Here is a 13,790-nt window from a genome sequence, read left to right on the forward strand (position 1 = left end):
AACCTGTGATTAACTGATACATGGATTCATGTTTTTTTGTAAATAGCATTAGCGGAGTAGTCTTCAAGTTTCACTGGTCTTTAGATTCAAGCGGGTGAAGGTTGCTGTTTAAGGTAAACTTCTTCCCCAAGCCTCCCTTGACATCCCTCCTGAATCCTTGGTTAATGCCTCCACCTACTGGAAGAAAGAGTGTCTGTTATTCAAGGCGGCTATATCATTGTTGCTTTGATGAGGCTGCATCAGTGGTGTTCTGTGGTGCAATTATTACATTCATCGTATTATAAGGGTACTTTATGAAAACACACGCTGTATTATATTCAAAATAAAATAATGGTGTGACTTCAATGTGCACACATTTAACTGTATAAGATGAATCATTTTGGCTTCTTACGGTTAATTTATGACACGTTCTGTTATAATTCTCATTCATATCAATGCCCTTAAGTTTAAATCATTAATATTTGCTGAGGAAGGGAATCATTCTTGCCAAGTCGGTTGTTTAACGGTAAAGAGGTTCATGGAGGAATCTCTTTGAAAGGGGGATAGAAAGACGCAGCCTGGCAACCCGCCTCCTCTCAGACTCTCACCGCAGAGTGTCCGCTTTGCTCCTGGAAGTTGCGCACCGAAGTTCGCCTCTTTGCACTTTTCAGCAGCGCAACTACAAGGCAACCATGGCAGGCAAGAGGGCGTTAGTGATCCTGTCTAAAGGCGCAGAGGAGATGGAGACCGTCATCCCGGTGGACATCATGCGTAGAGCTGGGGTTTGTGACTTGACGTGTGCTAGCAGTGCCTTAGCTCAGGCTAGCTGGATAGCTAGCTAATAATCAACATGGGTTGATGGGTTAGCCAGCTCGCGTGCGTTTTATATCGACGTAGTCCGCACAGCCACCGCGTTATTTAGAGATATAACGTTAGTCAGATAGTGATTGCAGTCATTTTAGAAGAATAATGATAAACGTTACCTAACTAACTGGATCAATATGGTTATTCGTCCTGTTAGTTGGTCACAGTTTTAACACAACGTTAGTGATATAAGGTTAATACATTATCAGGTGAACTGATAACCTTTTAAAGTGAGTGCAGAAAGAGGCCAAGTTAAATGTCAAAGCCGACGTCATTCCCACCCCTTCAAAATAAAAGTCTCCATCAGCCATATGAACAGACATGCCTGTGTTAATTAACTTTTTATATTATCCACCCAAACCTGTAGATTGCCGTGACGGTTGCAGGCCTGACGGGCAAAGAGCCAGTCCAGTGCAGCAGAAACGTGGTCATTTGTCCTGATGCCAGCCTGGAAGAAGCCAGCAAACAGGTTGGGCTCAGCATCCATCTCCAACTGTCATTAAATGTTAAATCCAATGAATGGATTTTCAGTTTAATCCGTTTCATTCAACAAGAGATGTTTAATAGAACTTTTGCATATATCTGCACTAAATAATTCAGTTCAATTATTTTTTGGAACAGATATATTGTGCAATATATTCTACTTACCCAGAGTAATTTCTTTTCTCTTCTATCTCTAAATGTTTCTGTTTGTTTATTGATTACAAAAACACCAACACAAATTACATGTATGTTAAAACCTACTTGGCAATATAACTTGTTTCTAATTGGGAAATTCTGAAACGATTCTGAATACAATATCAAACCTTGCAGTTATTCTTTATCCATGACGGTTTGTCCCCAAGGGCCCGTACGATGTGGTGCTTCTGCCAGGAGGAATGCCAGGGGCCCAGAATCTGGCGGAGGTGAGAGAACCTCACATCAGCTGTCTTTAAATGTCTTTTTTTTAATTATGTTTTTAAGTTTTGATTAGCTAGAGTATAAACCACATTGCGTAAATATCACCGAGGTAAATCGCCTGCATGTGGACATGTGTGACTGTGGCTCAAATGCTCTTGATGACAAGGAAAACATTCAGCCACTGGATGGCGCACTCAGATTTCTACCAACTGAGAGCTGCTGACTTCAAACTATTCAAAATGGCATAGAGACAAGCAGCAATGTGAAGTTTGTTTTTGAGAGAGACCAATGCGATTGAAAAGTTTGATTAGAAGTATCTTGTGATTGCCTGGATCAAATAAACACTTAGATCAAGAAGTTTGTTAATAGTTTTATTTTTTATTATCCGTACTAAGGTCATTTATTACTCATGTGTGACTTTCATTCACTTCAGCTTAAAATTGCACAAAACAGAAAAATCAACAGTATTATTTTTAAAATAGAGGCTAGAACTTTTGTTTTTATCGTATCTGGAAATCTGATTTTACATAGACACCCTGTCAATAGTCTGACCACAATTCAGAGAGCGGCTCTAATGGTCAAATTTTCTTTGATAATTGACTTAATATGCATTGCCGCCTCTGACATGAATTCTTTTTAAATAAGGTTGAAAACATTTTGATTGTGAAGTAGGTTATATTTGGTTTAAAACCAGGCAAGGGTCTAATAGGTGATCCATGGTTGAGAATTTAAAAAAAGATTTGCCTACTTTAATTGATTATCCTAAAGGGATGTGCCTTTCACGGATTAACGCTTTCTTTAATGCAAACTGGACTTGTCTTCTCATCTACGGCACAATGCTATATGGTTTTGGTACAGGAGTGACTGCTCACTTCTTTCGTATTCTCAGGAAGTAAAACTACTGGAAGTAGAAGTCAGTCTATTAATCAAGTGCATCCAACAAATTGTTACTGTTTTTGTTTTAATAAATCTGTGGTTGTATTGAAACAGTGACGGTTTAGCAGAACATGTTCCCACACATTACCAGTTATTTCCAATAATTAAGCTGTCATTTTGGTGACTGTGGGTGAGTGGGGAGCACGGTCGTCCTCCAATCAGAGGGTTGTGGGTTCGATCCCAGGCCCGGCTAACCCGCATGTCGTTGTGTCCTTGGGCAAGACACTTAACCCACCATTGCTCCTGTAGCTGCGACTACAGTGTGTGAATGGTAGTTACTGATGGCAGGTGTCACTGTGTATGGTTCTCCTGTCATCAGTGTATGAATGGGTGTGAATGGGTGAATGATGTCATGTAGTGTTAAAGCGCTTTGAGTGGTCAGAAGACTAGAAAAGCGCTATACAAGTACAGGCCATTTACCATTTACCATTTTACACTGTGCGATCATATGGCCTGCAAGTGACTTACTGACCTACTGAGCATCTGCTTCGCATGCTCTCTTGCAGTCTCCTGCTGTGAAGGAGGTACTGAAGGATCAAGATGGCAGAAAAGGCCTGATTGCAGCCATCTGTGCAGGTACAGCATGGGAAAACCAACCAAAATCCTAATTATGCAGTTCCGTGATGTTGCTGCTTTGAACAAATTTGTTATTTACTCAACCTACACAGTACTTACTCTGATGCTTTCAATATGTACTTGGTCATTTGCTGTGTTAAATCAAACCCCTTTGACAAATTCAATGACAATAACTGGACGTGCCCTTGAAAGAGTATCATATATATTAACAACATTTTAAAAAAAAATACAGTTAGCAAATGACCTGCTTCATTAATATACGGTTGCGTGTGACCCCCTTTGGCATTCGGAATGAAGGAGTGAACGTTCAATTAATGGCTGTCTCTAAGTGAGCCGACAAGCACTGACATTTTAATCGACTTCCTGCATATGCAGAGAAAGGACGTGGGAAGGGCATTCTGAAAGGGGCGGCAACCAATGCGGCAAAGTGGATTGAATGATGTCCTAGAAAATGACTGAAATCCTCACAGGAATATACAATTTAATGAACCTGCCAAGAATGGGGCCATTTGTAAGACTTAATATTATGCCCTATAATGCAAATTTCTTTCCTCCATGAGAAAAGAAAAATCATTGATTTTTTTTTTTTGGAAAACCCGGCCAACGAGTGTAGGAAAACCTACCAGGATGAATCGTTCTTTTTATAGTTCTCTTTTTGAGCTAATATTGGTTACATGCATTTCACCAAAACATGGATACTAATAGAGAGTTGCTCATCATCCCTTTTCTTTCCACGTCTGACTGTTTTTTCAGAAGGTCTCTCTCTCCGGACCGCCGTCCTCTGGGTGGGGACTTGCTGTGTAACTGGAGTAGCTTGGCTATAACTGGCAGACTTCGGTTCTGCCGGGAGGGGGGGGGTGTAATCTTTAGACGGCATGGGAAGGCAGCCAAGGCGCATAATCAATAACTTTCTATTTATTAACATTTTTTGGATGAGCTCACTGCAGTGGTAGGACGTTGCCAAAGTTAACGCAGCAGTCAATGTCTTCAGCTGCCCCCCTTTTTTTTCTCTATTCAATGCAGCAGTCTTTGGAGAAACCGTATATTGTAGAGTATAGAGTATTCTTAGAAACAATGGCACGGCTGAGGACACCTTTAGGAAGTACTGTTGTGTAGTAGAAGCAGTTCTACTATTGGATCTTGATTCAGTGTTTAGCTGAAGTGGTTTTGAGGTTTTTACCCATCACTCTGTTTTTTTAACTCTCAAAATGGACCGAAATGCAACTTGAATGCTTTGTCCTTGTGCAGGTCCCACTGCTCTTCTGGCACATGGCATTGGGTATGGCAGCACAGTCACTACACATCCTGCTATGAAGGAGAAAATGATGGCTGGAGGTAAAAACAACAACAACAACAACAACAAAAACAACACCAGCCGCAACGGCAATATTCCCTTTGCCCCGTTCGCTCAGATCACGCCAGTTTACAATGTTAACCTTTGATTTCATCACAACCACACTCTTTTTTTTTGGGGGGGGGGGGGGTTTAGGTGTCTCCAAACACACCGTGTGAACACAATCCCAGGGTTGTTGTCTGGCTGGTAAAAAGGGTGGAAATATTGCTGGGAAGTACAGCCAGGGACAAACATTTGCAGCTCTGAATCGTTGTAATTATTTGGAAAGGGCAGCAGATGGTGCCGTTCTAGCTTTTTTATGGCGTATTGGAAGTCATGTCACTGTGCAGTAGTGTGTAGAGCACACCGCTCAGATGACAACAGTTCCAAGAATTTGGCAGAACATACTGGAACTGGGTCACTTATACTGTGATACATCATCTATATGTAAGAGCTCATATTGCAGTGTGATCTGACGTGTGGCTTTCGATCTTCAGCATGAAGCATTTATATTGTGATTATGCTTACGGTTTTGCTCTTTGTCTTTTTTTTTTTTAGATCACTATAAATATTCAGAGGCTCGAGTCCAGAAGGATGGACATTACATCACCAGCCGTGGGCCAGGCACAAGTTTTGAGTTTGCCCTGACGATTGTAGAGGAACTTATGGGGGCTGAGGTCGCAGCTCAAGTCAAGGCTCCTCTTGTTATGAAAGATTAACCGTAACCGTGTTCACCAACATCCCGCAAGCAGCACTGTCCGCTGCAGACATCTTGCACTACTGACACAGCAAATCTCGTATAGCTGGCACTGAGTCAAAGTCACTACTGACAAGTCATTCTCCCTAAGGGACACAGGGATGTTTCTGTTCTGACGTGTTATTGTCTTTCTCTTTCTTGTTTGCAAATAAGAGACATTCATTTGTTTTTCAACTAAGGAATACATTGTGGATTCAGAGGCTTTCCAAATTGGATTAAACTAATTAGGTTACATTAGTATTTCCTTTGAGCTTGATTTAGTATTTCCACAACTTCCTTTTGAACTTGATTTGTTTCACTTGACATTAAAAAAAATCAATTTGGTGGAAAAACTGTTTGTCCTACTCTACGACGTATCTGAACACTGTAGGTCGCTTTGACTTGTTTTCACACATCTGCAGTTGTTGACACCTACATATAGGCAGCACCATGTAATGCGTTGTGAGCGCTGCCAGTAACGCGGGAAGAAGAATCCGAATGGATTGGCAGGTGCGTCTGGCCAATGAGAAGCCTCCGTCTGGCTGCAGTTGTATTCTAACCGACGAATGGCGGCTCGCCCGAGGCTAGCTGGGCGGGGCTTCGACGCAGCGCGTGGTAGTTCTGTCAGAGCAACACAATCCAGAGCGTTCCTTCACACGGGGGCAAAAAGAAAGAACAGACTGGTTCCGAAACAGGTAAGAACGTTTGCGCCGCTTCCAGTGACTGGAGGCGTCGCGTGCGATTGTCACACTTTCCTCAAAGATGACGTTCTCCTAAAATGCGTTTCAAAACGTTGATTTCTTCTAATTTACGTCGGCACGGCGGTTTTTCGCGTCGTTAATCACGCGGCGGTGACTAACCGTCGCCGTCTCTAACGCGGCCGAAATGTAACGTGGCGACGCCGCCGTCTGCTAATCAAACGGTCTTCAAACGAGCGTTCTCATATGCGGGAACGTTTCGTGCATCCCGGAGTGGCGGAGCGTCAAGTTTGCTGCCGTAATGTCTTAAGAGGGACGTTTAATCGATGTGTACGTTTCTCCTGACACACGCCGTCACGTGTTTCCCGTGTAAAGATGCGACACGGAGACGTCGGATACAGAAGCTCTCCATCCGTGCCGCCGCGTACGCTGACTGGGGCTGACGGTGCGGCAGAGGGCCGGGGTTCATTACACCGTCAGCCCGGAAAAGGGCTCGGGGAAGACCCGCGAAACCAGTGTCAGATTGTCATAATTTATGGACTATGAATTCGTAACATTATCATTGAGATCTTAGTTTACAGGAAGCCGATAGATTTTTTTTTCTCGCACATTTACGTTTTTGCACCTTTTTCTTTTTTTTTTGCACAGGAAGTAGCGGAGGTGTCGTCGTCACCTCGCTCACCTAACGGAGACTGCAAAGCCGATGCAAGTTCTTTTCTGATAAGCATCGTTTGACCCATCAATTGACCCTTTAGGGTCATTTTTTAAATGAGGGCAGCTCAAGCGTTTTGGAGGCACAAGTGAGCCAAAAAAAGAATAAAAATCTCCGTTCCCATGACAGTGCGCCGGACATCCGGACACCAAACCTTCAGAATACCGTGCGTTGGACTGTCACCTCCGGGTGCTTTTCCTCACGGTTGTTTGTCCTATTGACGGTCAACATTTAGAGACAAAGTCCCTGCATTATTGTCCACTATGTTTTCAGTTCTGTCCAAAACCCAATTGACCCCGTTCCCCAACACACACCAGGGCGCAGTGTCTTTATGTGTTTTTAACACCGTGTCATTAATACCATGTTTTCCAGTTGGATATTTCTGGAACGCTAACATTTTCCACTGTTGCACATAACATGTTAGAGTTATTCTGCTTGAGCAGCTGTACCGTAAAAGGCTTCAGGCTTGACTCCCTATTTCTGGATGGGGCAGAGGGTGGAGTGGTGGGTGGGGAGGGGGGCTGAAGTCACTGAGTCATTGGTTTAGCTAATGATGCAATTAGAGAGCTGCACTTTGCATCCCCCCGATTAGATCCCTACTTGCGTTGGCCGGCAGACAATGAAGAATAAACTCGCTTGCCCGAAGACTTTGGCAGATACGTTTCAGAAAGGTAATAGACAATTTGCGAGCATTTAGGATTTCGTCAAACATCAAGATTTCTTTGTGCCATCAGCAATGAATGGACAGACTTGTCCATCTCTGCTCACTCAACTTGTAATCATATTTATAGCTCTTGATGACCGTATTATGATTGACTTTGGACAGAAATTGACTTTTTATGCCAAATTGGGCTTTAAAGTTTGCATGATTAACTCTTTCAACATATTCAGTTGTGTCGTTGTGCTCATCTTAATGAAACAGAATCACACCATTATGATTAACAACTGAAACGGAATAATGGGACTTTGTGATATGATGCATCACTATTTTGGTATTGTTGCCAGGGGTATTTGAATATCTGCTTTTAGCAAATGTACCCCAGTTAATAACTTTAGGGGACCTTTTATAAGTAAAAGATAAACCCTTTTCAAGTGCAAAGGTTAAAGAAATATAAGGAAATTAGCTACAAAGTTAAACGTATCATTCTGTTAACATGTTGTTTGCACTGTTTTATGGAATGACCGTATTTGATTGTCTGCAGTATTCATTATTCTTAATGGTATCCTAATACACAAACAAGTGCAGATGCCGTGCACAATCCCATGGTGACCTGCTAGTTGTGCAGCATCAACTGTCTACAAAAGTTCCCATGGTCCTGTGATAATTCGTAATCATTTATACATTGCATAGTCAGGAAAAACTAGATCCACTTGGGATCCAAGCAGTTTTTTTAGTTGAAGTCAATATTTGCTATTTGCATCCTGTCAACATTATTCAGCCTAGTCGGACCGTTGCATAGTACTGGTTGAAATTATATTTAGATCATTTTTTGTTTCTATTGTACATCCATTGTCCTCCTCCTGACATGATCCCTTCTGTGGTCAGTGTGAGACAACCCGTCAATACTGCATCTTAACACTTACGTGGACCAGTCTCATGCTGATCTAGGACTGCAGCTTTATGTATTACCCCAAGTTACTGACTAATTCCTCACAGCCTGTCATTTTGTGTCCTTACCGTCTGTCACCTGGCCGGTTCTCTGTGGTAATCCCATTGAAACTGTAGTTCTCAAAGCCTAATTGCACTCCTCCGTAGCAATACCCAGAGGACCCCAGAGTCAAGTCAATATCGGCCTCCAAGTAAAACCAAAGTGCATGTAATTGGTAATTTGTAAATCAGTTTCTGTTTTATCTATTGCTTGTTGTCTTTATATTTGGGGGGGGGGTTAAAGGATAAGAACATTAATATATAGGGGAAAAAAGCACAGCACACTTTTACTGATATTTTTTCTTTTTTGCATTGAGTAGATGGTATTAATAAATTACAGCCTGTCTCACAAATGTGTCACAATGTCCTATCTTCATAGCTATGTTGTTTCATGGTTGTTGGTGTCACACAGCTTTTGCTTATCCATGGACGTCTGTTGAGCTATTGTGGCAGAAAGCTGTGAACAGGATTGGGAAAGCCTCTCTTTGTGCCTTGCTTTAAAAACCAATAATGAAGGATGAAATGCAGTCCCAGCAACTACTGCATTAGCTGTGTGTGCGACAGAGCCAACCCTCCATCATTCAGTAGAAACATGGGGTCATAAGCGAGACATTTTTGTATGTTGTCCACCTACAGCAGATGCTGCAAAATGCTACATTAAATGTAGTTCTATTTTGGAGTGAATGGACTGTGAGGGTCGACAGCTGTGGGTGAAGATCTCTTGCTGTTGCCCCGTCAGGCTGTCTGGCAGGCGCCCCGCCGTGCTCGGTGTCATGGTTTTCGAGGAGCCAGCTGTGGAGCCGTAGTCAGGCTGGAAGCAGAGGTTGGAGGTGCCGCGAATGAGCACGAGCTCCCAAAGAAAGGGCAGGGACGGTGGTGCGCAACAGTGAAGCTGTAGCTGTCCCCTCAAGCGTTGGGCAACACACACACGCGCAGTGCAGCAAATGTCTTAACAATTAAAAAAAAAAAAGCTGCGCCGCCGCTGCACCTTCCAGTTGATAATGCTAAATATTTACTTGACCATTGCTGTGATGCACCTTGGGTTGTGTTCACAGCAGTCTCTGGGCCCAAATAGCCGCTTAGCCTTCTATTCAGTTTCCTGATAGCAATTGTAAACCAAATTTGAACAAATCTGGGTTACTCTGAAACCATGATTAGCATTTTATTCTAGTATCACCATGTGTAGTTATGGGTATATTGGGTACAATAATAGTTTTTCATTTTATTTTTGATTTGATGGCTGTTTCTGCAGCAGGAGAGGTGTGAATGTTCAGTTACTGGGCACTTTCATGTTGCAAGTCATGGATTGTTGGGGGGGGGGGGATCTCAATAGACCCCCCCCCCCCCCCTTCCTGCGCATAAGACACAGTCAAGAGAGAGAGACCTCCTTCTCAAACAGACTTATATTCCGGGCAGAAGAACTGCGGTGAGCATTTTTGTTTGACCGTTTCTGCATAACAGAGTTACAGGTGTTTCTGCAGAGCCTGCAACATATTTTAGCTCCTCATCTCCGGACTGCAGGCAGCTTGCCGTTGAGCCGTGTTCAACTTTGAGCCACTTTCAGACCCCCTGAATCATGTAGTGTGACCAACGAGTGTCATTGAATTTAAAAGTTAACACCTGCTTCTTGCTCACTTTCATTTGGCCCGTTCCTCTTCTCTTTCGCCATTTACAGCTCACTTCCATTCTCTCAATGCATGCTTACTCAAATGCTGACTGTGCAAAGGAAGGTGTGCGTGTGTGCGTGTGCGTGTGGTGAAAAGAGGGAGGGGCTTTTCCTTTTCAATGCATCTGCTTCTTTCAGTGACTCTCTGAGCTCACGCGTTTATTCAGCCTCTTCTCTCCGGTCTTTCCTTCTGTCCGCCTTGTTCCCCCGTTCAGTCAGTCTTGTGTCACTTTTTTTTCTTCCTCTTATTTTTTCTGTCTTTCCCATGTCAGACATACATGCTCATCTTCCTCATCATTTTAGTCGCACAGGATCTCACACCAGTCTTGTATCGGTCGTCCGCTCTCTGGCCAATCTCTTGGATTCTGGCTCCCGGTCCTCCATCATAGCTCCTGTATTCTGCCTTTGCTCCGCGGTGGTGCTCACTGCGTCAGGAAGCGGCACGCAGACTGAGGTGGGTGTTTCCGAGAGCGTCGTTGCTAAGTCTGAGGCTACATTTCTTTGGTATCTCCCGCTCTCTCTCTCTCTCCTTCTCTCACCCTGTTCTCCTCCTGCCTCTTTTCACATCGCTCCATCAGTTAGTTGATCGCTCTTGTCTCCTCCTACAGGGGAGTGAATGCCGTACTCTGTGCGTGCAGCAGAATTGAATGTTGTCACATTCTATGCCAGTGAGTTTGCGTATCTACCTCGGCAGATCTCTCCATCTCAGAGCTGCTGCTGCTACTGCATTGATAAGTCTTTGCATACATTATTACACTGGCTTGTATCGCTCTCTTCAGCCTCTACTCCATTTATCTCATCTCTCCAAATGTTTTATGCATGCCTTGTCCCTTTTTACATGGCCATGCTGTAGGATTTATACAGACTCACCTTTTAGAATAGTGAAAGACTGCTGGCTTGCGCAGGAAGATTCCTTTTCACCTTACCTGCCCTGCTGCCGCTGCAGTTCCATCTGTTGCAGTGGCCGTCGCCAGGGACACCCTAGGGTGGGTGGGTGTGTGTGTGTGTGTGTGTGTGTGTGTGTGTGTGTGTGTGTGTGTGTGTGTGTGTGTGTGTGTGTGTTGCTGAGAGGTTGTGACCGTCATCGGTGCTTAGCTGAAGGTGTTACCGTTTCATTTGTGTGTGGGTGTAGCTGATTGTTGTAGGTCAGCCTCTCTGCATTCATGCGCACACTCGTGTGTGTGTGTGTGTGTGTGTGTGTGTGTGTGTGCGCCCATGGGCTCTGGTCCAAGAGGAGGGCACAGGAGAGGAAGGCTGCAGGGGCAGAGTTTGGTGCAGTAAGCTGTTGAATGCTGTGCAACGAGCAGGAAAAGGCATATTCATGCTCTGGTGTGTCCTTTCGCTGGGCTGGTACATCGATATTGGACAAAGCACAGTTTTTCTAAAATGTCTGCAGTTCATTTGTCCTTGAGAAGCCAAACTCTACGCAAAGTCAGATCGCTGTCAAAGTAAATCATTTTAGACCCTAAACCTGTTTTGTTCAAAACAAGACGTACAACTAACAACACTTTTAAGGTATTCAAAGAAAGGCTTTGTGAAAACGGATGACAACTGGAGAGGCAGATGCGTCTGGGATTTGTAAGTGTTTGATGTCGCAATTATGCCGGGTCTGGAGATGTCAAAGGGAACTATTGGCAGACCTTTTGAGGGTTACTGTACTGTGAAGATTGCATGTTGTAGCAAAGAGAAGCTGGGGTTTATAATGTTGATGAAGGGAGCAGAAAATAAGTTAGAATAAGGGTGAATGAGAGTAGATACCAACAGCGTTCTGGGTAATACTGATCATGGGAATAGGAATGTTGATATTCTTCTATTCTGATCCAGTTTGTTGTTGGTATGAAATGGCAGTATTATAAAGCCAACTGACCCTTAAACTACAATGTCTCTCTTGTTTTTCTATCATAGAAAAACTAAAAGAAATACAGCCTAAAATTGTCCTGTACATCAACTTCTTCTTGATTAATTGACTAATTGTTTACGTAAAACCTAAGTCAGTTTAGGTGAGTTAGGCATTGAGGTGGAAGTCTTTCTGCAGAAAGACCTCTTACATAAAACCTTCGAAATGGGCATCTTTGTATTTCATGTTGCAGTATTTGTCGATGCTGTGTGAGACAATGGGGTTGTTTCCTAAACTGAGTTAAGTAATCATCCGGCATTTTAGATTTAGCAGCCCGCCTAGCTTCATAAATGAATTGGCAATTGTAATGGGCATCACACTCAAAGAGGCACAGAGGTAGTGCCCCCCCGCTCACACACACACACACACACAAAAGACTGAGTGAATTGATCACACGTTTGTTTAGCAGGTGTGTTATCCTCCTCCCTAGTATCAACATGTTGACTGTATTTGTTGCCTTGAAAAATGGAGAAGATTCAGGCTACATCAGTCTCGATGGGAGCAAAAACCTTCATCATGACATTAAAGATTTATAAATCACAATGTCTGCCATAAACTCGTCTAATCAATGCACTGGGTCAAAGGTTTCTCTGTACAACACTTTCTGCAAAAGTTAGAACACATTTTAACTTTCATTACAAAAAAATTTACATTTCTTTATCTTATTTCGTTCTCTATTAAGCTTTCTATTGAATCTTTTCAGTTCCGTTATTCGCTTTGAAAGCACCACTATGAACAAAAAAGTTAAGATGACGCACGATATATAATTGTCCTTCTCGTCTCACTGCCACTTCAAACATGGCGATGTTGACGTACAGATGCACGGCTCATGCAGGGTTCCCGCGGGTCCTTAAAAGTCTTAAAATGTCTTCAATTAAAATTCGGGTAATTAAGGTCTTAAATTGTCTTAAATTTCATGTAAAGTTGCTGTAGGCGCTTAATGACAACGAGAAATCACAAAGAAGATGGGGAAGTGCAAATTTAATGACAAGTGGATGGAAGAGGATGCATTTAGGAGGTGGTTGGCGCCGATTAAAAACAACAATGAGGCAATGTGTAAACTATGCAAAAAGACCTTTTCATTAGGGACCGTGGGGCTCAAAGCCGTCGAGTCGCACATGAAAGGAGGAAAGCACCAGCGATACGTTGCAGCAGCTAGCCATAGCGGGGCCAGGTTAATCCCTTACTTTTGAAATGGTGCAAGAACCCTGTCATGTGAATCACGGCGACAACGTTGCACATTTAGCGCTTACTGCTGCAGTTGTAAACTACTTTTGGGATCCATAAGTCTGTTGCCTGAGATTTGTGAAGCTTTCTTTTGTCACATTGAAGCAGCATAATTATATCATCCATTTAGCACGCTAATCACTGAAATGTTCTAAAGGTTTGTTTTTTAGATGATTCACTTTGGGCTCACTCATTTTGTGTGATATGCGAAAATGTGTGTGTGTGCTCGGTGTCCCAGTCTTTGCACCAAAGAGGTGTTAAAGGGCTAGACTAATATTTCAGGAAACTGAAATGGAATATAATATACATATTTAAGATAATACCCTGAAGGAAAACATTGTTGTGTTTTTGTCCACTTAGAATGAGCCATTTCATACCTACATAAGGAGTGGGTTCTCCTCCTGGAGTCTGTTCATATTTCTACAGTACCCTAGGAGCAACAAACCAAACACTAACTCTAGTTAGAGCCTTCTTGTGTAGTTGTGTTGCCTAAAGTCCACTGTAGTTCTCCATCACATTTTTGAAACTACAATATTGTGAGCTGTGGAGCACTAACCTGTAGTACTGCCCGCCGTGAGCAGACCTCAAGTAGTATTACCCTGATAAAGATGGCCTCTG

The 13,790-nt window shown here is 43.0% G+C and overlaps 2 protein-coding genes across 5 annotated transcripts in view; both read left to right on the forward strand.

Annotated features, from left to right (window-relative positions):
* Window positions 1–557: 557 nt before the first annotated feature.
* park7 (parkinson protein 7) lies at window positions 558–5,677 on the forward strand. Its single transcript, XM_040204295.2, has 6 exons — window positions 558–761; window positions 1,211–1,312; window positions 1,689–1,748; window positions 3,186–3,255; window positions 4,504–4,590; window positions 5,147–5,677. Exons 1-6 carry the CDS (start codon window positions 672–674, stop codon window positions 5,305–5,307), a joined length of 570 nt encoding a protein of 189 aa, XP_040060229.1. The 5' UTR covers window positions 558–671; the 3' UTR covers window positions 5,308–5,677.
* Window positions 5,678–5,913: 236 nt separating this feature from the next.
* The window catches only part of kcnab2a (potassium voltage-gated channel subfamily A regulatory beta subunit 2a), a 61,684-nt gene continuing 53,807 nt past the window's right edge, over window positions 5,914–13,790 (forward strand). The window contains exon 1 of one of the 4 annotated variants that reach the window (XM_040204286.2): window positions 5,914–6,019. The gene's annotated coding sequence lies outside the window, so the exon portion shown is untranslated. Of the gene's footprint in view, window positions 6,020–10,184; window positions 10,503–13,790 lie in introns of those variants that run through there. The other 3 variants (XM_040204284.2, XM_040204285.2, XM_040204287.2) reach the window with 3 other exon arrangements.

This window comes from Gasterosteus aculeatus, chromosome 17, assembly GCF_964276395.1.
Source record: "Gasterosteus aculeatus chromosome 17, fGasAcu3.hap1.1, whole genome shotgun sequence".
Classification (NCBI taxonomy): domain Eukaryota; kingdom Metazoa; phylum Chordata; class Actinopteri; order Perciformes; family Gasterosteidae; genus Gasterosteus; species Gasterosteus aculeatus.